At 54.2% G+C, this 21,689-nt stretch overlaps 3 protein-coding genes and 4 non-coding genes across 14 annotated transcripts; 2 read left to right on the top strand and 5 right to left on the bottom strand.

Annotated features, from left to right (window-relative positions):
* Nucleotides 1-313: 313 nt before the first annotated feature.
* Nucleotides 314-3,737, bottom strand: RPL7A (ribosomal protein L7a). Its single transcript, XM_054501764.2, has 8 exons — nucleotides 3,437-3,737; nucleotides 2,680-2,800; nucleotides 2,019-2,168; nucleotides 1,678-1,818; nucleotides 1,411-1,490; nucleotides 1,007-1,137; nucleotides 662-731; nucleotides 314-478 (listed from the first exon to the last, which is right to left on the bottom strand). The coding sequence occupies exons 1-8, from the start codon at nucleotides 3,437-3,439 to the stop codon at nucleotides 374-376; spliced, it is 801 nt and encodes a 266-aa protein (XP_054357739.1). The 5' UTR covers nucleotides 3,440-3,737; the 3' UTR covers nucleotides 314-373.
* On the bottom strand, nucleotides 820-887 carry LOC129044776 (small nucleolar RNA SNORD36). Its single transcript, XR_008504773.1, has one exon. It is a non-coding gene; the product is annotated as a small nucleolar RNA SNORD36 (small nucleolar RNA).
* LOC129044774 (small nucleolar RNA SNORD36) lies at nucleotides 1,204-1,276 on the bottom strand. The gene has a single exon (XR_008504771.1). It is a non-coding gene; the product is annotated as a small nucleolar RNA SNORD36 (small nucleolar RNA).
* LOC129044775 (small nucleolar RNA SNORD36) lies at nucleotides 1,562-1,635 on the bottom strand. The gene has a single exon (XR_008504772.1). It is a non-coding gene; the product is annotated as a small nucleolar RNA SNORD36 (small nucleolar RNA).
* On the bottom strand, nucleotides 2,249-2,323 carry LOC129044783 (small nucleolar RNA SNORD24). The gene has a single exon (XR_008504778.1). It is a non-coding gene; the product is annotated as a small nucleolar RNA SNORD24 (small nucleolar RNA).
* Nucleotides 3,553-15,252, top strand: MED22 (mediator complex subunit 22). 7 transcript variants are annotated; one of them, XM_063650026.1, is made up of 5 exons: nucleotides 3,608-3,742; nucleotides 4,988-5,148; nucleotides 6,436-6,516; nucleotides 7,357-7,565; nucleotides 11,553-15,252. In XM_063650026.1, the coding sequence occupies exons 2-5, from the start codon at nucleotides 5,026-5,028 to the stop codon at nucleotides 11,680-11,682; spliced, it is 543 nt and encodes a 180-aa protein (XP_063506096.1). In that variant the 5' UTR covers nucleotides 3,608-3,742; nucleotides 4,988-5,025; the 3' UTR covers nucleotides 11,683-15,252. The 7 variants fall into 7 exon arrangements, with proteins under 7 accessions (XP_063506099.1, XP_063506096.1, XP_063506098.1 ...); XM_063650028.1 differs by lacking the exon at nucleotides 11,553-15,252 and adding an exon at nucleotides 11,254-11,335; XM_054501767.2 differs by lacking the exon at nucleotides 11,553-15,252 and adding an exon at nucleotides 10,014-10,800.
* Nucleotides 15,253-15,256: 4 nt separating this feature from the next.
* On the top strand, nucleotides 15,257-21,329 carry SURF6 (surfeit 6). Of its 2 annotated transcripts, XM_054501757.2 has the most exons (5): nucleotides 15,257-15,493; nucleotides 16,891-17,100; nucleotides 17,683-17,771; nucleotides 18,728-18,940; nucleotides 19,124-21,329. In XM_054501757.2, exons 1-5 carry the CDS (start codon nucleotides 15,400-15,402, stop codon nucleotides 19,601-19,603), a joined length of 1,086 nt encoding a protein of 361 aa, XP_054357732.1. In that variant the 5' UTR covers nucleotides 15,257-15,399; the 3' UTR covers nucleotides 19,604-21,329. The 2 variants fall into 2 exon arrangements, with proteins under 2 accessions (XP_054357732.1, XP_054357733.1); XM_054501758.2 differs by lacking the exon at nucleotides 19,124-21,329 and having other exon boundaries at nucleotides 15,310-15,493; nucleotides 17,683-17,775; nucleotides 18,733-18,929.
* Nucleotides 21,330-21,689: the final 360 nt, after the last annotated feature.

The raw sequence follows: 21,689 nt of genomic DNA, 5'->3' as shown, positions 1-21,689 counted from the left end.
CTCTAGGGAACAAAATGCCTGGTTTAAGAATGTATAAGGGCGGGAAGGGCTGGGTGCAATGGCTCACTCGAGGTCAGGAGCTCAGACCAGCCTGGCTAACATGGTGAAACCCCATCTCTACCAAAAACACAAATATCAGCCAGCCACTTGGGATGCTGAGGCACCAGAATATCCTGTACCTGGGTGGTGAAGGTTGCTGTGAGATCACACCACTGCACTCCAGCCTGGGCGACGGAGTGAGGCAATGTCTCAAAAAAAGGATACTTGCTAACCCCAAATAAGATTCAACCCAAGACACTCAACAGACACTGGCTGAAGGAAAATTTGTATTATTTTAATTATTTTTATGTACAGAAAACTCAACAGTGTACATTTAACCCAGTTTAGTGGCAAGTTCTTTAGCCTTTGCCTTTTCGAGCTTGGCGATACGAGCCACAGACTTAGGACCCAGGATGTTGCCGCCCCAGTGACGGCGGATCTGAAAAGACAAAAAGAGGCAGTTAGCTTGGCTTATTTTCTGAGATTTTCAAGGTTATTAGTTGTGTTATTCTGTTTGGCTGTTCCAAGCTGATCGTCACATAGAACTTCTCATAGAAGCCAGCCAGTTATTTGGGAAAAAAGATTTGCGCATGATAGTATTTTGTGTAAAGCTGCCTCTTACCTCATCATATCTGTCATTGTAATTGGTCCTGATAGCTTCCACCAGCTTAGCCAAAGCGCCTTTGTCTTCACTAAAAGGCAGGAGGGAAAACAAAAGTGGGTTTTTTGCCTTAGTTTCCCTTTTAGAATGCAAAAATACCGTTTAGCTCAAGACAATCTTTTGCCTCAGATGCAATGTTGACCACATGGTTTATTCAGGTGAAGAAATTCTTAACCATCATTGGCAAAAGTTCAGATACATGTATTTCTTAAAGTAAAAGATTGGCCTTTAAGGCAAAAGGAAACAACTGTGAGGCATTGATTAAAGGAACTAGGGGGGAAATTTGGGGCCAGGCTGCATACTTACGAGTTCACCTGTGTGAAGGCGACAGTGGTGCAAGTCTTCCTGTGGACTAGACGTCCCAGTCTTGCCTTCCCCTTGATAATGCAGTAAGGGACCCCCATTTTACGACACAGGGCAGGCAAGAAGACAACCAGCTGGAAGAAAGCATTAGCTGAAGACTATTTTAACCAAAAGCAGTAAATTTCAGTTAGCTTGTAACAATTGCTCAGGGTTAAAAAGCTCATGGATTCGCACTTCAAGGTTGAATTCAGTGAGAGATTCACATCATTGCAAGAGCCACGCATGTGTTGGATCTGTGTTAGTACTGCCCTCACCCACTTTGGTCCCATCACTGACTTGGCATTAGGTCTACTCTTTTCCTGGTACTGCCAGAAGCCCTTGGGTTAGCAGTCAACAGGCAAACGCACCTCGATGGGATCCACGTCGTGTGCAATCACCACCAGCTGAGCTTTCTTGTTCTCCACCAAGGTGGTGACGGTGTTAACTCCTAGAACACACAACCACTTTGTGAGCACTCACAGGGCCTGCTCTAGTCACAAGAAGCTGCTGGGCTCAGCTGTTGACTCAGTGTTAAAAAGCTCGGTTTTACTCTTCACAGTAATCTCAGGCGAAGAAATTTTACATCACTGCAACAGCCCGCCCCCAGTGTTCACCCTAAGGTGGGGCCTACTCACCTGCTCGAAGGACAGGTGGTCTCTTCGTGGGGACGTCCCCTTTGCCAGCAGCTTTCTTCTCGGCCCGGGCCAACAGTCTCTGCTTCTTCTCTTGCTTTGTCTCTGGTCTGTACTTGTGGGCCAGCTTAAGCAGCTGAGTAGCTGGAAAAACACTCTTCAGTTTAGGCTTGTAGTCAAGGTTCTAATCCTTATCACAATACAAATGCTAGACCGCTGTCCTGCTATATGACTATAATGTAATGACAACTGCAGTTCAAGAAGCCTAAGGCCATCCACCCTCATGTTCTGGATGAAATAAGGAATCCTTGTCTGAGAAACTCTTCCACACCACAGAACCTCACCTGTTTGGCGGTCCAGGGCCTGGGTGAACTGGTTAATCGCAGGAGGCACTTTCAGCCGCTTATAGAGGATGGCTCTCTGCCGCTGCAACCTGATATAGCGGGGCCATTTCACAAAGCGGGTGAGGTCTCTTTTGGGCTGGATGTCCTGTCCTGAGAAGTAAAGGGTGACATCGAGTGAGGCTCAAATTCCATGTCAAGTTCATGTCTGGGGCCACTAGGAAGGGTGTTGGTGCATCAGCGATCTTGGTGGTTTAAAATGTCATCACCATCTCTCAGATAGCAAATATTCTTTTACATCATCTGCACACAAACACCTGAGAACAGAGAACAGGATGCTTTTCCTCATCTAACAAGAAGCCAAGGTGCCACCAAGTACAGCAGAATTGCAGTCCTAGTGCCTCGCTGCGACAATACTACTGTACTTGTTTCCAGATGGCCAAGCTGAATTCAAGGCCACTACCATATTGAGCTGAATGCTCACTCAGCAACTCTCAATGAAAGCAAGAAACACGTATCATCATTGTCCCCGTCTCTAAGCGACACAAGTTACGGACTGCGACCACTTTACACCCACTAAAACCTACAAGATACAACACAACCCAATTCCCACTTTCCCTTGAGAAAAACATAGACCGTTTTCATTCTGCCGTTTGTTACTCACCAATGCCAAAATTCTTAGGCCTTTTCTCAAACAGGGGATTCACCACTTTCTTAGCCTCCTGCTTCTTCACGACAGCAGGGGCCGGAGCCACCTTCTTTCCCTTGGCCTTCTTTCCTTTCGGCTGGGCAGAAAGAAAACGTCAGTTAAACCGCCGCCTCCACTCGCTGCGTCGGGGGTAGGGCTCAAGCTGGCTCTTCCAAAACAAAGGACGCCGACAGCCCCTGCCTGAACTAGGCTGGCGAGCAGCGTTCTGCAACCCCCCAGCACCACCCCTCGACAGAAGCATCTCACATTCAGCCGCACGAGCATGCAAGCCCCGGGAACCCCGAGCGACCAGAACAAGGCTAAGCCCGAGGCCACGCTCTCTTCGCGTCGCCCACCCAGGAGACGCCCCTGACTCATGACCCCTCTGAGTCGCGGCCCCGCAGGTTCTAGAAGCAACAGGGGCGGGCTCAGAACTCGTCGCTCACAAGGCCTCGGCAGCGGCCCCCAGGAAGCCCGGGAGACGCTAGGGCTTCCGAGCCCCGCACCGCGGCGCTCCAGGCCCTTCTCCCCCAGCCCTGCGACACCGGGAACAACGCATTCCGCTCCCGGCCGCCCGGGGCTCTAGTCCATCTCAATGTCTCCGTGCCACACCGAGTGGGGCTCTCCTAGCGCCAGGCGGAGCAGGAAGTCCTCCGAGGCCGTGCCTGGGGGAGGATGGCAGCGGATACAGCCGGAACCCGGCTACAGTGCCACGAAACTAGGACTCACTCACCATCTTGGGCGGCGGGAGGAGAGAGAAAGGAAAGGGAATTGTGGGTAATATGTATGCGGCCTCGGAGATCGCGAGAGTTGATACCGGCACGGGATTTCGGATTTAAAGCAACAGCATTCCTATAAAGCTAAAAAATCGAGGCGGGGCCGAGAGGCTGCGGCAGCTGACTAGGTTTTCGGACTGCAGCGCGGCGGGGAAGAGAGACTGCGGCGGGGGGCCCCGGCCGGGGGACAGACGCGGGAAAGTGCGGATCGCAGAGGCACTTGCCCACCCCGCCCTAGGCCGACCCGGCGGACGCGGCGTCTGGTGCGCGGGCGCTGGGGAGGGTATGAGGGTGTGGTGGGGGTTGGGGATGGAGGTGGGTGGCTGTGTGGGCGGGAGTGGGGGTGGGTGGGTGCGTAGGCGCTGGGGTCGGAGATCCACTTTCTTGCGTGTGACTTGTTTCCCCCACCCCGCCAAAAATGGGCACAAACAATGCGAGTGCGTCCAGGAGTCCGCTCGGCCGTGCGCCAGTCTCCGAACCTAGGGGGCCCCGGGCCCTCCCCGAGCACGGCGCGCAAAGGCCCGGCCCGAGGGCCAGTCAGGTCCAGCGCCGAGGCCGTCCAGTGCGGCTGCAAGGCAGAGGCCGAGAGGCGCGGCGCGGAACTTGAGCCCCTTGTCCCGGCGCACCGGGAAACCATGAGGGATGTTAAGCGAGGGAGTGGAATGACACCCTTTTTTTTTCTATTGGAGACGTAGTCTCGCCCTGTCGCTCAGGCTGGAGTGCAGTGGCGCGATCTCGGCTCACTGCAACGTGTGCTTCCCGGGTTCAAGCGATTCCCCTGCCTCAGCCTCCCGAGTAGCTGGGATTACAGGCGCCTGCCATCACGCCCGGTTAATTTTTGTATTTTTAGTAGAGACGGAGTTTCACCATATTGGTCAGGCTAGTCTCAAACTCCTGACCTCAGGTGATCCCTGCCTCGGCCTCCCAAAGTGCTGGGATTACAGGCGTGAGCCACCGCGCCTGGTCGGAATGACCACTTTTTAGGACCTCTTGCCTGCCGCGCAGACACTGGAGGGAGCGGGGCCCGCAGTGCAGGGATGAGGTCTGGAGCGGGGCAGCCGGAGTGGGAGTGGAAGGAAAGCGTGGATGTAGGCGGTGCAGAGGGGTCGAATTGGAAGGACTCCTCGGATGGGAGGGCGTGGCGAGGGTGGCGGCGGGCTAAGAAGTGAAGCCAGGGGCTGGGGACGGGGAGCTGGTGTTGAGTTTGTAGGCCTCCCTGGGACATGCTGTGGGCCTGGACGTGAAGTCTGGACTGAAGCTCTGGGCAGGGCTTGGAGGGCTGGCCAGGAGTTGCAGGATGAGCTTGCTCTGGCAAAGGCGGGGCCAGAGGAGAGTCCTAGCATCCCCTGCGGTGTCTGCTGATAGAATGAGTTCATTTGTGTTTCAGTGATTGACTTTATTTGGCAGAAAGGGAATCCCCAGAAATCTGCGTGTTCTGCTAAGGTTGGGGCATAGAGGGTGGCTGTGGTAGACTCTGCCTGCACTCAGAGGTCTGTGCTGCACTCTAGGTCCCAGGTCTCCCCGCTGTGCTGCCTGAGGCTCGGCAATGGCCCAGCAGAGAGCCCTGCCCCAGAGCAAGGAGACGCTGCTGCAGTCCTACAACAAGCGGCTGAAGGACGACATTAAGTCCATCATGGACAACTTCACCGAGATCATCAAGACCGCCAAGGTGGGGGTGCGGGGGCCCACCAAGGGGAGCAGGGTCTGGGAAGGGGTGGAGACAGGAGAGGCCAGGGGCTGAGCAGCGCGAGTGAATAGTGTTCCAGGCAGGAAGCACCCAGTGCACAGGGGGCTGGTCAGTAGATAAGCAAACCAAATAATGGCACGTCCAGCCCTTACTAACAGTATGGATTTGGATGGAGATTTCCCTTTTTACTGCCTGAGTTTCTCCTGCATGGTGAGGTCCTTGTGATGACTGATGAGGTTACCTGTGTAAAACAGTTACCTCAGGGCCTGGCACAGAGCCAATGAGCAGGAGAAAAGCAGACTGAGGGGCGAAGCGGGGGGGCTCTCCAGGCAGGTGGAGCAGTCAGCACTGGGGCCTGCAAGCCTGCTGACCACTGCAGCTACAGCTGCATCAAATTGGGCTGGATCCCTCCTGGCTGCTGCAGACCTGGCAGGCTCCATAAGCGATGATGATAAGGATGGAAGCTAGAATGTACTTAGTGCTTGCCATGTGTCAAGCCACCTTGTGAGGTTATCTGTGCCTGTTCTGCTGAATCTTCATGAGGACTCTGTGAGGTGGGCACTGTTGTCCTCTTCATTTCAGGAGGACACCCAGGCCCAGGAGACTTAGTGACTTGCCCAAAGTCACTCAGCTCATAACTGGCTGAGCCAGGATTTGAACCCACGAAGTCTGGGTCTTAACCACCGAGGGTACCTGACACCCACCCCGAGCTGAGCCCTTGCAAGGCCTGCTGGGAAGCCCCATCCAGCCTCGCTTGGCCACCTATAAACCAGGGGTGGCAGGCCAGGCTTCTGTGAAACTGGCATGGGCTAATGGTGGTCAAGTGCGTGACACAGCCTGGCACCTGGGAAGTGATCAGGAAATGGTCGCTGAAAAAAAACTTACATCATCCCTTCACTCCTCCAACAGTTTACCAAATGCCAAGCGAGTGACAACAGTTCCTACCAAACAGGGCTCCCACAGCCCAAAAAGACCGGGCCAAGATAAGCCCCCATCCCTGCACCTAGCACAGCAAGCAGCGTGGGTTGCCTCCATTTGTCTTGAGCAAAGGTGCATGTTGTCTCCCGTGGCCAGAACAAGAGATGGTGGAATTGAACCTTGTCAGAGGTCTGGCTGACAGTGCTTAGATCTGTAAACAGCACCACAGACAGGTTGTGGCTAGTGTGGACATCCTGGGTAGATGACAGTTACCGTAAACTGGGCTGGGCCGGGCCAGGGGTGGGGACGCCTTGGCTGGGTTGATTTCCAGGTTTTCTTGTTTGCCCCCAGATTGAGGACGAGACGCAGGTGTCACGGGCCACTCAGGGTGAACAGGACAATTACGAGATGCATGTGCGAGCCGCCAACATCGTGAGTGGCCAGGGTGGAGGGCACAGCCTGGGCTCCAAGAGCATCAGTCCCCTTGGGTTTCCTGGGTGGAGTGGAGGGGGCTCTGGGGCTGGTCTGCTCTTCTTCCCCCGAGAAGGAGCAGAAGGAGGCAAATGTAGAGATGCTTTGGTTTCACCACTCGGCAGCTTTAAAGAATGAGGTGGGGGCAAATCATTTCTCAGGTGACTGTCCTCATGTGGGGCACTTGGAGGAGGGCTGGGCAGAGAGCCGCCCATGCCCGTCCTGTAGCCGTGCAGTGGCCAGAAAGAGGGTAGCCCTTCCTGCTAACTCAGGAGTTCCTAAGGTCAGTTGTGAGTGAAAAGACAAACAGCCAAATAGAACTGTAGGCGCCACTGGATTCCTTCGGCTCACAGGAGAAACACAGCAAGCAGATAATTCCCTCGGGTGCATGTCCAGGGCTCAAAATGCATGGAAAAAGGTCTCACAGGGGCTCTGCCCAGCTGGCAGCCATGCCACTCCTACCCCAGGGCAGGAGGCAAACATGGGATCGCAGTTTTATCTGTGGGGTTTGAGTTTTTCATGAGCAGAATGTGCACCTGCATAATTGGACTGGAGGCCAGTCCTGCAGGAGTGGAAGCCAGAGGCTGAGGGGAGGGGAGGGCCTGCCCTGCAGAACTGACATCCCAGTTCTCTCACTTAATTCTCACACATGAACCTGTGGAGGTCAGGGGTAGAGTCCCACTTTGCAGATGAGGAAGCTGAGTCTCCTAGAGAGGCCATTCCTTGCCCAGCATCAGCCACCTGTAGGCAAGGCCGCTGTCCCCCCTCACCCTGTGCCTGCCCTGGTTCTGATGGCCACAGGTCCGAGCTGGTGAGTCCCTGATGAAGCTGGTGTCCGACCTCAAGCAGTTCCTGATCCTCAATGACTTCCCCTCCGTGAACGAGGCCATCGACCAGCGCAACCAGCAGCTGCGCGCACTGCAGGAGGAGTGCGACCGGAAGCTCATCACGCTGCGAGACGAGATCTCCATTGACCTCTACGAGCTGGAGGAGGAGTATTACTCGTCCAGGTATAAATAGTGCTGGACTCCCCACGTAGAGCGGGAGCCTGCCTACCTGGGCCTGGCCAGCAGGCAAGGCTGCCTTCTGCTTTTTCAAATTCTTGCTGGTCTTAGCAGTGGAGCCGTGCCTGGGTTTCAGAGCAGAGCTCCTGGCCAGAGCGTTTGACCAACAGACAATTCACAACCATATGCCAGGGCCCTGGGCCTTTCCCACAGTGCAATGTGATGAAAACCACAGGACTCACGCCAGTCGGATAGGCCAAGTCTGGAGAGGGGAGGCGCCTGGCTGTATCCCCCGCAGGCCCTCTTCCGAGAGCCTTCCTCCTCGGGCAGTGCGTTCTGGAGCTGTGCTGCTCCTGTTAGCTTCTGAATCCATATGTAGAGATTTCAGCCCAGGCTGGGCCAGCCTCTCTTGGGCAGTCAGGTCCACACCTATGTCCAGGGCACCAGGGTTGCAATTCGATGTGGATGTCCCCAAACCCCAGTGTGGAGGCAGGGACAGTCATGGGGGTGTGGGGGATGAAGCCCAGGCAGGGAATGGCCTTGAAAGCCGTTGGCGCTCCAATTTCTGACCCACTCAGCCTTATCCACGGAGCTGGAGCCGACCTACATGCCAGGCCCCGTGCTGGGTTCCAGGGATGCAGAAGGGTCAAAACCCATCATCCTGACCCTTGTGGGGCCACATAAGAAGCTGAAACCTTCAACCGTTTGAGCTGGAGGCGCCCTGAGAAATCAGAGTCCACGTATCATTTACTTAGGGGAAACTTAGACTGGAGACAGGGAGGCCTTCCACTCTGCTCCATTAGCTTAGAAAATCAAGATTCGGTCCAGCAGACGCAGAGTCCATGTCCATCTTGTGCCTTCTCCTGGACAAACCTTTCCTTCCTAGTGCTGGATTTAAAATACTCTTTTCTGCCCAGTGGCCATGCTGGCAGCCACAGATGTCCAGAGCCACCATGACCTGGGGCTTGGTTTCCCTGCCCTGGGCTCAGTGGCACTGCTTAGCTGCAGCAGTTCTAGAGTTTTCCAGGGGATTCTGAGGGAATCTTTGGTCCCCAGTACTCATTAACTCAGCAGACATGAGGCAGCATTTTCTCCACACTAGGGTGGCTGAGAGGGGTCCTGGGGTGTTTCAGACCCTTCTGGGCATCTCCTTCCACAGCTGTTTGGTTTGTCCGTCTCTTTGAGGCAGCCACTGTCCCTGAGGGCCCCTGGACAGAGCAGCTGTGGGCCTGTAATTCAGCCTGCCTGCCTTGCCTTGGGGCAGGGAGAGAGGGAACCTGCTCACGGCCCTGCAGCAGAGCAGGACGCAAACCCAGGACACCTGTGCCAGGCTTCCCATGCCCTCCCCCAACAGTCCCTTGGCTTCACCCAGAGGGGCTTCCAGGCCAGCCTGTGTCCCCTCCCGCAGGCATCCTGTCCACACCAGCGCCCCCTGGGGGCCTCACACAGCTCCTGTGGCAGAAGCAGTTGCCCCCTCCTCTGTACATTGCCTTTAAGCGACCAGGTCCTGGCTGAATTTCCTCTGCCCCTTCTTGCTGGTCCCCCAAAGGGCGCTCCGCTCCCTGCCCTGCCCTGCCCTGCCCTGCCCTGCCCTGTTCTGCATGAGCTGTGCCTCTGTGCTCGCCTGCCACCTCTCCGCTTGTTAGTTGCTCTTTCTGGCTCTGCCTCTCCTTTGCTTTCCTCGGGATGCCACTCTGTGCCCAGGACGGTTCTGAGACTGAACACTGAGGGCAGAAGCAAGGGAGGAAGCCAGGGGCAAGGCAGGCCATGGGAAAGCCAGGGCCCCTGCCTGCAGGTTAGAAAGAGGTGAGCGTGGATTGTCACAGCTGCGGGCATGGGAAGGGCTAGCTGAGCTCTTCACCTGCATCCTGGCTGCCGTGAGGATTCCCCGTGTTAGAGGTGGGGACGCCTGCTGGAGGCCGCCTGGCTGATAGAGGGCTACCGGGAAGTGCCAGGGCCCGTGTTCCCAACTGTCACCCCTTTCAGGCTAAGTCTCAGGCAGGGACAGACCCAGAAAGAAGACACAGTCTCTGCCCTCAGAGAGCTCTTTGCAGTGTAGTGACACTGGGGTTTCTGCAGTCAGGGAGGAGGGAGGGCTGCCAGGCTGACAGCTTTTTGCAAGAGGAGGGGGACCAGCACCAGCTGGGAGGCATAGGCTAGGACAGGCCCATGTGGAGGCTGGGCAGGAAGGGCCTGCTGAGGTCACACAGCTGTTGGTGGTTGGGCCAGGGCGGCTTCCTCCTTTAAGAATGCTAGGGTGGCTCTCACCACTGGCCCCCTCTCTCTGCCAGGCCTGCCGACTCAGGGGACAGTTGGAGCAGGAGTGGAGAAGGGGAAAGGCAGGTCTGGGGTGTGGTCGTGTTTTCTTAACTCTGCTTCTGTCTTGCTCTCCCCTCCCCGGCTTTCCTCTCTGCCTGCTCCTGTCTCTCCTTGGGGTTTCTGGTGGTGGAAAAGCTCAAGCCTTTGCGAAGCTAATGACCTGCCTCTGTGCGAAGCTTACGGGAGGCTGGATCTCGACACAGACTCTGCTGATGGCCTCTCGGCCCCTCTGCTGGCGTCCCCGGAGCCCAGTGCTGGCCCCCTACAGGTGGCAGCCCCTGTCCACTCCCATGCTGGTGGTCCTGGCCCCACTGAGCACGCCTGAGCCTCCGGGGCCACCCTTCGTTCTCAGGAACAAAACCTGAGGCTGCCCTCTGGATGCCCTCACAGCCTTGCTTCTCTCAGCCTAGGTTCCCATTTGGGGACTTCAGGACCCCAGAGCCACTAGGACTTCCTTGGGAAGCTCGTTAGCCCAGGGTGGGTCCAGCCAGGACAGTAGGGAAACACTTGTTTCCTAGCCATTTCCGAACAGCCCATCATTCCGAGTCATCATCTCTGTGTGCTGCCTTCCTGGCCAGCCAGGTGGAAGAAGGTTTCCAAACTAGGTCTGGCCTGTTGGGGATCTCAGCAGTGGGGCAGGAGGGGGCCTGATTTCGGGGAGTCCTGACCCGAGCCTGTTGTCAGAGTTGGGAGGGGCTCCGAGCAGTGTTGGGCAGGCTGGGTCTCCCATCCCAAGGCCGGGGTTCCTGTGCAGAGCCCCACCCACTGGTTCTTGCCCGGAGCCACATGTCTGTGCCATGGGCTGAGTGCCACGACAGGCCCATGTGATAGCTGCTGCCCACGCACGTGGAAGCTAGGTGGGACTCATTCCTAATTCTGCCTTTGTAATGAGACTTGATTAAAACACCGCCACTCTTTTGCATTGCTCCTCTTCCTCGTCAGTCCAGGACCATCCTTGGTCTCCCAGCAGTTGTCCGAGCAGCAGCTCCTCAGCTCTGCCTGGACAGCCTGGCCCAAGGTCACGCTCTCCTCATTGGCACCTGGTAGGTCCCCGGTATTCAGTGAATGGACCTGCTGCCATCATCGCACATCCAGGCACCTGTGCCTCTGCCAGCATCTCACCCTCACTGCTACCAGAGCCGGTGCTCCTAGTGCCGGTATTTTAGAGAAGAGAGGATGTGGACTTAGAAGGGGTGAGGTGTACCCACGGCCACAGAGCTAGGAAGTGAAGTGGCAGGAATCAGAACTTCAAACTGATGGAAGTCTAGACCCAGTGTCTTTTGGTGCCAGGCTCACCTTAGAAATGCAGAAGTCACAACACTGGGCAGGAAGTGTGGGGGAGCACACCTGCCCCCTAACTCCCCGACCCCCCCAGTTCCTCCAGCACCATCCATGTGCTTCATCTTCTCATGGGGGAGGCCGTCATCTTTCCCGATGTATGAATGAGGTGACGGCCCAGGATCCAGCCTTGGGGACAGGTAAGAACACAGCTGACCCATCACCACCTGAACAAGAGAACCCCACAGCCAAGCAGAAGGCACCAGACAGACAGGAGCTTGAGGCGCAGTCCTGGCTCTGGACCTGGCTTCTGGGGTGGCCTAGGGAAGTTGCTTCCCCTCTGAGGGAGAATTTCCCCATTGATATGTGTGGTGATCTCTTCCTGCACTGTTTTAGCTGTGGAAATGCCTTGTACTTAACCACTGAGGAAGAAAAAGATTACAAACAGATGGAAGCATATATGAAGCGAAAGCCTGGAAGGAACTGGCCAGACTTTGTGGTGGGATCCCACTTATCCTGTTCCTAAAAACCTGAGCGATAAGACCTGCCATCAGCTTCATTTTCTGCTTGGCCAGGACCATCATTCCCATGTGAAAACCAAGTTATTTTTCCTTCTTAAAGCCAAGCCGCTCTGCTGACCGCTTTTCCCCTCCAGCTTATGGCCTTTGGCAGCTGAGCGCCACAGGGAAGCAGCTGATAACCATTTGCAGTTCTCTCTTGGGCCTACCTCAGACAGGTTTTGTCTCCATGACTCTAGCAAAACTACACATATTAAGGTCACCAGTGGCTTCCACGTTGCTAAGCCCCGGCCCATCCTCAGTCCATGTCACTCTTTTATCCCAAGCTTTTTATTTTGAGGGCAGTTGAACTCATGGAAGTACTTGTCAGTTTGCCTCTCTGAGCACATTCTCCTTTGTCCATCACCACAACCAGAATGGATGATGATTGCATATCCTCTAGTATCTAGCTGTGTTCAGATTTCTTCAGTTGTTCCCCAAATAGTTTTTTTAATGCCTTTTTTTTTTTCTTTCTGGTCCAGAAGTCTTTTTTTTTTTAACACCTATGATGCCATGAATTCATAGGGAAGAGGTTCCAGCAGCTCAGGCTCCTTCCCATTGGTTCTCACAGTGTGCTTCTCTGGGTGGAGCAGGCTGGCGCTTCAGTTGAATCCAGGTACCTTTCTCTTTGGCTTCCCTCTTTTTCTGATCATTTTCCTTCACGCGTTTCAGGAAGCTATCTCGGCTCTTAGAGTGCTTAGTGTGCTCAATATGCACATTAATTCTCTTGGCAAGAATCTTGCCCTTAGTTGTTTACAACAGTGCCAACAGCATGCTGGGGAACACTGTAGACTCTCCCAGTCTAGCCATGGTGACACTTGTGGGGCATTCCTTTTTGAACAGTAGCCATTCCCTTGATGTCTACAATATCACCTTTCTTATCAATTCGCATATATGTGGCCAAAGGAACAACTGCATGTTTTCTAAAAGGCCTAGAGAACATATATCGAGTGCCTCTCCTCTTTCCCTTTGTGTTCGTCATTTTCACGAATTACTGGAAGATGGCAGTTCCAGCTGAAAGGCTTTTATGCCTATTTTTATTGTGTGTTGCATTTGGTTGTATTTTGGAGTCTTAAAATCTAAAACAGGACCAGGTCAGGCCCGGTGGCTCATGCTGTAATCCCAGAACTTTTAGAAGCCAAAGCGGGTGGATTACTTGTGGTCAGGAGTTTTGATACCAGCCTGGGCAACATGCTAAAACCCCGTCTCTACTAAAAAATATAGAAATTAGCCAGGCGCGGTGGCTCATGTCTGTAATCCCAGCACTTTGGGAGGCCGAGGCGGCAGATCACCTGAGGTCGCGATTTCGAGACCAGCCTGACCAACATGGAGAAATGCTGTCTCTACTAAAAATACAAAAATTAGCCGGGCGTGGTGGCCCATGCTTGTAATCTCAGCTACTCGGTAGGCAGAGGCAGGAGAATCGCTTGAACCCAGGAGGCGGAGGTTGCAGTGAGAGATTGGGCCACTGCACTCCTGCCTGGGCAACAAGAGTGAAACTCCATCTCAAAAAAAAAAAAAAAGAAAAAGAAATTAGCCAGGCATGGTGGCACACGCCTATAGTCCCAGCTACTCAGGAGACTGAGGCAGAACCCAGGAAGTGGAGACTGCAGTCAGCTAAGATGACACCACTGCACTCCAGCCTGGGAGAAAGAGTGAGACTCCCCATTTCAAAAAATAAGTAAAACAGGACCAAAGTGGTGGTGAGATGGGAGTGGGTCCAGTCAGATTCTGGAGGTGCTCTGAAGGCACATCTGACAGGATTTGCTGAACCATTGGATGTGGGGAATAAGAAAGGAGTCAGTGTTTTCAAGGTCTGGCCCAAGCACCTGGAAGGATGGAGCCGCTTTAACTGAAAAAAGGGTTGAGAGTGAGAGGAAGAGATGGGGCTTGGGGGGTCAGATGCCCATTCTGAACTCAGTAGGTGATGGTGTTAAGATACCCAGCAGTTCAGGGGAGTCATCAGCAGTGTCACGCCTATCCTCCATGAAACATCACCTCTAGGCTGGTCTGAATGGCAGTGGTATGTCAGAACTAATTAACCTTAGTGTCACTATAGTTGGCATTCAACCTCCACACTGCTAAATTTGACTGCCTTTTTTAAAAGTGAAAAAAATACATATTTCTTGAGACATCCTGGCACTCCAGGCTAGAATGCAGTGGCGTGATCTTGGCTCACTGCCACCTCTGCCTCCCCGGTTCAAGCGATCCTCTCTTCTCAGCCTCCTGAGTAGTTGGGACTACAGGGGCAGGCCACCACGCTTGGCTAATTAAAAATTTTTTTTTGTGGAAACAGGGTTTCACTGTGTTGCCCAGGCTGGTCTCAACTCTAGGGCTCAAGTGATCCTCCCGCCTTGGCCTCCCAAAGTGCTGGGATTACAGGCGTGAGCCACTGTGCCTGGCCAAAAAAAAATTTTTAAGTCACTCAGAAGTTAGGGGAAGAAAGTTTAGTTCTGTTTCAAATACAACAGTTCTTACTGTTTCTAATATATATATTAGCAGCCACCTTTTCAAATTGTAATTTAAGACTCTTAGGTTCTCTCTTCTCTACCAACCGGGTGGCCCTGGAAGGGGCTCTGGGTCCTTAACTAGCCTGTAATTTTTCCAGTGCAGGAACTGGGGTGTGGTGGTCCCAAGCCTCAGGCCATGACGTCTCTTTTCTCCTGCCCCTAGTGAGTTATTATAAAGGCCACATCTTGTGTTAAAAATCGTAGTGTGGGCCGGGCACGGTGGTTCATGCCTGCAATCCCAGCACTATGGGAGGCGGAGGTGGGCAGATCACCTGAGGTCAGGAGTTCGAGACCAGCCTGGCCAACATGGTGAAACCCCGTCTCTACTAAAAATACAAAAATTAGCTGGGCGTGGTGGTACACGTCTATAATCCCAGCTACTCGGGAGACTGAGGCAGGAGAATTGCTTGAACCCGGGAGGCGGAGGTTGCAGTGAGCCAAGATCTTGCCACTGCACTCCAGCCTGGGCGACAGAGCGAGACTCCGTCTCCGGGGTGGGGGAGGAAATCGTAGTGTGTAATTCTATTTTTCAGAGCAAAAGCCACTCCCCAGGGGGGTCTTCCTTGAACATGCCGGCTCCCTCCCGCCCAACACTTCTCCCTTTTCCCCTGGGCTTTCTTTGGCGCTCCCCTCACCTGACAGTCACACGCTTGCCAGGTTTATCAGTCACTTCTACGGCAGACACTCGCCGAGAACACATCTGTGTGTGTGACACACTGCTTGTGTCCCCTAGGACCGAACCTAGGGCCTGCCACGTGCCAGGCGCTCAGTCTGCGTCCGCCTGAGACCTGAGGCCCCCCCACCCCAAAGGGCGGAATGAATGTACTACTGGTCATTCATTCATTTCGCCCCTACTTATGGGCGCCTGCTGTGCCGGGGGTGGGGGTGAGGGGAGCGCAGGAACACGTGCGGGACCGGGGTGACAGAGGCACTGAGGACAGGCCTCGGAGGTCTGCTGCTGCACCCACTCCGGGCGGAGATTGGCTGCCCACAGTGCTGTGCGCCCCGCCCCGCGCGCCGCTTCCGGCGGAGTCAGGCCTGGCTAATCGAGCGCGCGGGCTGGCGGCTCGGCGCTCGTCTGGCGGCGCCTGCCCGTGTGGTGGTTTCCGGCGGAGGTGGGGAGAGTCGCACGCGCAGCGGGGAAGGTGTGAGTCGTGAACCGCGCGAGTCTCCGCCATGGCCTCTCTACTCGCCAAGGACGCCTACCTGCAGAGCCTGGCCAAGAAGATCTGCTCCCATTCGGGCCCGGAGCAGCAGACGCGCACGCGGGGTAACGCACAGGGCCGGGCCGGGACTAAGGGGCCTGCGAAACGGGGGACGCGGCCGGAGCCGGTGTAGACGAGTCTGTAAAGTACTAGAAAAAAATCTAAGTGACTTGTGAAATTACCTCCGTTTCTCTTCCTTTTTTTTTTTTTTTTTTCTTTTTTTGAGACGGAGTCTCGCTCTGTCGCCCAGGCTGGAGTGCAGTGGCGCGATCTCGGCTCACTGCAAGCTCAGCCTCCCGAGTAGCCGGGACTACAGGTGCCCGCCACCACGCCCGGCTAATTTTTGTATTTTTAGTAGAGACAGGAGTAACGGTCAGTCAGTGGGAAAAGACCCTTTCAGTCCCTTCACTATGGGCATGGTGCGGTGTGGGGAGGAGGATGGCAGAGGGCTCCTGCGCTTAGGGTTCTCATGGCCTGGTGACCAGGCTGCACAAGGGAAGTAGATAATAGGGTGGGGAAGCCGACAGCGGGGACTTGTCAGTGCTGTCTGGGCCCAGGAGGAGAGGAGATTAGCAGGGTCTCTGGAACCACCAGAGGTAAAACGGGGTTTCCTTTTTATTCAAGGACTATGTGTTGGTTATAGCAAATCCAAAATCTTAAGTGAATTTTCTCATTATCTAATATGTCTTCCGTCTCTCTTTCTCATGCTTTTTCAAGTTTTTCTTTTTCTTTTTTTTTTTTTTTCATTAAAACGATTCAGCTCCTACTTAGACTGATTTCTCCCATTTAAAATGTAAACATTGTCTGGGCGTGGGGCCTCACGCCTGTAATCCCAGAACTTTGGGAGGCCGAGGCGGGCGGATCACAAGATCAGAAGATCAAGATCATCCTGGACAACATAGTGAAACCCAGTCTCTACTAAAAATACAAAAATTAGCCGGCACAGTGGTGGGCGCCTGTAATCCCAGCTACTCGGGAGGCTGAGGCAAGAGAATCGCTTGAACCTGAGAGGTGGAGTTTGCAGTGAGCAGAGATCGCGCCACTGCACTCCAGCCTGGGCAACAGAGTGAGACTCTATCTCAAAAAAAAAAAAAAAAAAAAGTAAACATAACCCCCAGCAGCTAAAATGAAAGCCCTTGTCATTGTGTTTGATGGCAGCATGGTAGCTTATTGTAAAGCAGGGCCAGAAATTGTTAGTGGAGGGGGATATTCAGGTTTTTCTAATGTTTCACTCAAATAACGTGATGAACGTCCTTGAAGCCTAATCTTTGTGCATGATGAATTCTCACAAGCAGAACTCCTGGGTCCAGGTTGTGGTTCTGAGCTCTAGGATCAGTGTCTCTGGCCCCCGATCCTGATCCTCTTTCTGCATCCTCCTGGGATCAAAGCCTTGGTGAGCCTTTCCTGCCTATTGAATGGGCCATGAGATTGGGACTTAACTCTTTCTTATTTTTCATTTCAGCTGGCAAAACTCAAGGCTCAGAAACTGCAGGGCCCCCAAAAAAGAAAAGGAAGAAAACACAAAAGAAATTCCGGAAGCGGGAAGAAAAGGCTGCTGAGCACAAGGCCAAGTCCTTGGGGGAGAAATCTCCAGCAGCCTCTGGGGCCAGGAGGCCTGAGGCAGCCAAAGAGGAAGCAGCTTGGGCTTCCAGCTCAGCAGGGAGCCCTGCAGGTGAGAGGTTTCAGGGCATGTTGGTTCTGTGCAGGGCAGGGCTGGGGCTGGACTTGGGCTTGGTTCCCTCTGCTCTTAAGAAAAAAAAAGCAGCATCAGGCACACAGGGATAGCACAAGACTTCCCCAAGAGCAAAGATCACAGGAGCGCTAGGGTGGATGGGACCAAAGGAACTGTGTGGCGTTCCAGGCCACATGGCTAGCAGGATGTCAGGGGGCAAGGCTGTGTCTCTCTGAGGACCTGGAGCAGCTTGGCTTGAAGAGCTTCCCTGCCCTCAGGTCTCTGCAGGGACCTTGTGAGAGCCAACTTGTTCCGGGGCCCAGGCTACAAAATTTGGAGGAGGTGGTTTGGCTTGCACCGTAGAAGTGTTTTCTCATACCAGTGACCTACCTCGCGAGGCACTCAGTTACCTGTCCTGGAGGATGTTGTAGGAACCAGTCCAGGTTGAAGCGGTGGAGTAGAATTTACTGGAATTGCCCTGCAGATCCATGAGTGGCCACAGTGGGACAGGGATTCGTGGCCCTAGGGAGGGAGGAGGAGGGGAAGAGAGGGCCCCCTGCAGTCCTGTCTCCTTCCCTGCAGATGGCCTGGCCACTGAGCCTGAGTCTGTCTTTGCTCTGGATGTTCTGCGACAGCGACTGCATGAGAAGATCCAGGAGGCCCGGGGCCAGGTAGGCGGGCGGGTTTGCTGGAGTGCCGTCACTGCTCTGCCTGTGTTCTCCCTGGGGTCAGCTCTCAGCGAGCGGCTGTAGCCCTTGTTCTCCCCTCTGCAGCGAGTCTGCCAGGGCCCCAGCAGCTGTGCCCTGGGAGAGCAGTTATTTTCTTGGAGAACCTCAGTCCCCAAGCTCATCAGCCTCCTTCCTTCTGGGAAGCTGCCTTTGCTGAACTGACACTGGGATGGGCACCTCCTGTGTCTGTTTTTCCAAATGTCATGATAGTCCTGTGAGTTGAGTAGGGACTTGAGCTGAGTGGCCAGGCACAGGAAGCGCCAGTGCAGCTTTGTGCTGAATGGTACTGCCTCCCCTGTGTTGGCCCCTACCCACCCTTTCCCTGGGGCCCTTCCTTAAGGCCTCGTGCTGTGTGGGGGACAGTCCCCAGCTATTCTCCTCCGCCATCCCGAGGTACAGTGTGTGGTTCCTAAGAGATGAGCAAGGCTCCGGGCCCTTGTTCCTGAAGCACGGGTCTCGTTTGGGCTGGCGTAGGGCTCTTGTTGGCCCTGGGATGGGAAAGGCCACTGGGGAGGGCTTCATATGGGTACCTCGTGAACAGAATGGGCAGCGGTCAGGACAGGTGTTCAGACCCCAACTCCGAGTTCTAGGCAGCGGTCTTGACCCTCCTCATCTATGAAACGATATATGACATGTGCAACCATGTTTGTAGTGTATCCTGGCACGGAGTAAACACCCGGGAATTGGAAGCTGTGATTCTTATTTGGGGGTCCCTTCTCTCTTTTGGGGTCATTTGCTTTTTGGGGAACATCATTGTGGAACATTGAACTCCATGGGCCCCTTGTTCGCGTGAGGATTTCCTCACCTGCCTTCCAGCCCTGATTCTTCTCGATTATGGGTCAGGCTGGGGGACCCTGGGGTCGAGAGAACTTTAACGAGTGGGTGCCTCTTTACCCCAGGGCAGTGCCAAGGAGCTGTCCCCTGCCGCCCTGGAGAAAAGGCGTCGGAGAAAGCAGGAACGGGACCGGAAGAAGAGGAAGCGAAAGGAGCTGCGGGCGAAAGAGAAGGCCAGGAAGGCTGAGGAGGCCGCGGAGGCCCAGGAGGTGGTGGAGCCAACCCCAGAGGGGGCCTGCACGGAGCCGCGGGAGCCGCCTGGGCTGATCTTCAATAAGGTGAGCGGGAGCTGGGTCCTCGGGCGGGCTGGGTCGGCTTCAGGCCTCAGCGTTGCCCCTTGTTACAGACCCCCATCACGTCTGTAAGGTGGTGACAGGGACCTCGCAGGTCCCTTAGGGTGCCGGCCAAGGCTGGGGCCTAGTGCGGGGCTGGCATGAGCTGATGTCATATCTTCTTCCCAGGTGGAGGTGAGCGAAGACGAGCCGGCCAGCAAGGCGCAGCGCAGAAAAGAGAAGAGGCAGAGGGTGAAGGGGAACCTCACGCCACTGACCGGAAGGAACTACCGGCAGCTGCTGGAGCGCCTGCAGGCACGGCAGAGCCGGCTGGACGAGCTGCGCGGCCAGGATGAGGGGAAGGCGCAGGAGCTGGAGGCGAAGATGAAGTGGACCAACCTCCTCTACAAGGCGGAGGGCGTGAAGATCCGCGACGACGAACACCTGCTGCAGGAGGCCCTGAAGCGCAAGGAGAAGCGCAGGGCGCAGCGGCAGCGCCGGTGGGAGAAGCGCACGGCCGGCGTGGTGGAGAAGATGCAGCAGCGCCAGGACCGGCGGCGGCAGAACCTGCGCAGGAAGAAAGCGGCCCGCGCGGAGCGCCGCCTGCTCAGAGCCCGCAAGAAGGGCCGCATCCTGCCGCAGGACCTGGAGCGCGCAGGCCTGGTCTGAGTCTTTCCCGCCTGGGGCCGCTGTCTTCGTCCTAGGAGACTCCAGGGCACTCTCTGAGTCCTTGACGTTGGCTCTGTCCCAGGATCTCCACAGACCTCGGCCCTTCCATGTGAGGGGGACACAGTGGTGCTCTGCTGAGTTGTGAGAGCCCAGATCACGATGACATGTGAGAAAGAGAGAGTTTCAGCGTCATTCTTGAACGCAGGATCCGGGACCTTCAGACCCAGGGAAAGGGTGAGCCAGACTGGGGCCTGGCCTTGTTTCCCGGGCCTCAAAGCTTCCCCGAGGTTTGCAGGGTCAGGGAGGAGAAACGGTGGGGGTGGGCAGTCACTGCCCGTTCCCCACTGCCTGTGTTCGCAGGAGCCACAGGACAGAAGACGGTGGCCTCTGCTGCCGGGCCACGTTAGTCCGCAGCTGACCAGAACAGAGGACAACCCTGAGGTGTGGCATATGGGCACCTGGCACTCGGGAGTGGGGGGAGCACGTCCAGGCATGGTGCATCCTGGGGCAGAACTCCGTGGCTCCTCCCCGCTCTCTTGGCTTCTGCCTGTTGGGGTCTCATTCCTTTTTGTTCCCCAGTGCCCCGGGGGCGGCATTTTACTGCTCAGAATTGGGAGGCAGGGAGCAGTACCTTCCCGGAGTCCACGCATGTGAGTTGGGTCAAGTGCATTGGACCTAGGGAAAGAGGAAGAAAGAATAAAAGCTGGAGAGAGAGTGAAGCGAATGGAAGATACAAAGTGGGATGGAAGAATTAAATCCAGAGCTCCAGGAAATCAAAATGAGTACAGGTTGAAAAAACTCAGGTGGATTTTAGTGGCATATGGATGATAAAGCTGTAAATAAAATTCTTTTGATGAAACTCTCCGGTTACGAGACAAAGATAGTAACTGAAAGGGAGCTGGTGTGACTGTTACCAGACAGAGGCGACTGATGAAAAAGCCCTGTGAAAGATCAGATGTAAGGTGGGTATGAGCTTGAGCTAAGAGGCAGACACAACAGTATCTGAAAAGAATACATACTCTTTCCATGCATATATGGAACATGGATGGAAACTGACCACCTACTTTGTCCAGAAAAGAAGTCTTAAGATGTTATTTCAAGGAATCAGTATCGTTATCTGACCATATCCCAATGTCATTAAAAAAAATTTGAGCTAATTTTTTTTGTTTTTGAGATAGAGTCTTGCTCTGTCACTCAGGCTGGAGTGCAGTGGCATTTCATATTTGGAATTTTTAAAACACACTTATAAATTACCTATGAGTTAAAGAATTCCTAATGGATATTAGAAATATTTGGGACTAAAAGATAATGAAAATGCTACGTATTAAAATTTGTGGAACCGGGCCTGGCATGGTGGCTCATGCTGTTAATCCCAGCACTTTGGGAGGCAGGTGGACCACTTGAGATCAGGAGTCTGAGACCAGCCTGGCCAACATGATAAAACCCCATCTCTACTAAAAAATAAAAAAATTAGCTGGGTGTGGTGGTGCAAACCTGTAGTCCCAGCTGCTTGGGAGGCTGGGGCGGGAGAATCACTTGAACCCGGGAGGTAGAGGCTGCAGTGAGCCAAGATCGAGCCACTGCACTTCAGCCTGGGTGACAGAGCGAGACTGTCTCAAAAAGAAAAAAATTAAGATTTTGGAACAGAGCTAAAGCAGCACAAAAAAACATTTCATAGCCCCTAAATGTATGTGCATCTACAGATAAATAGTGCCATTTATACACATATATGTTGTATGTCTGTATTTTTTAAGCTAAAGAAAAATAAGCATGCAGCTTAAGTTGGAACAACTCAAAGTAAATGGAAGAAAAATCTCCAAAACTGACTAAAAGTAATAGAAAGCCTGAGTTGTAATCACTGATGAAATTGAGTCAGTAGTTAAGAATGTTTCTCTAGACGGTTTTACAGGGAAGTTCCACGAAATAGAGAACAGGTAATTCCAGACGTAGACAAATTCTAACAGAATCAAGTGAGAGAACACTTCATTCGTGAACTTAGCTTTGATACCAAAACTAGACAAAACGAGGTAAGAGAAAGGGAAGTTACCAAATACCAATGTCAAGATTTTAGACAATAATAAACCAA

This window comes from Pongo pygmaeus, chromosome 13, assembly GCF_028885625.2.
Source record: "Pongo pygmaeus isolate AG05252 chromosome 13, NHGRI_mPonPyg2-v2.0_pri, whole genome shotgun sequence".
NCBI lineage: Eukaryota > Metazoa > Chordata > Mammalia > Primates > Hominidae > Pongo > Pongo pygmaeus.
The sequence above is the reverse complement of the archived record's forward strand: the minus strand, read 5'-3'. Positions and strand labels throughout refer to the sequence as shown.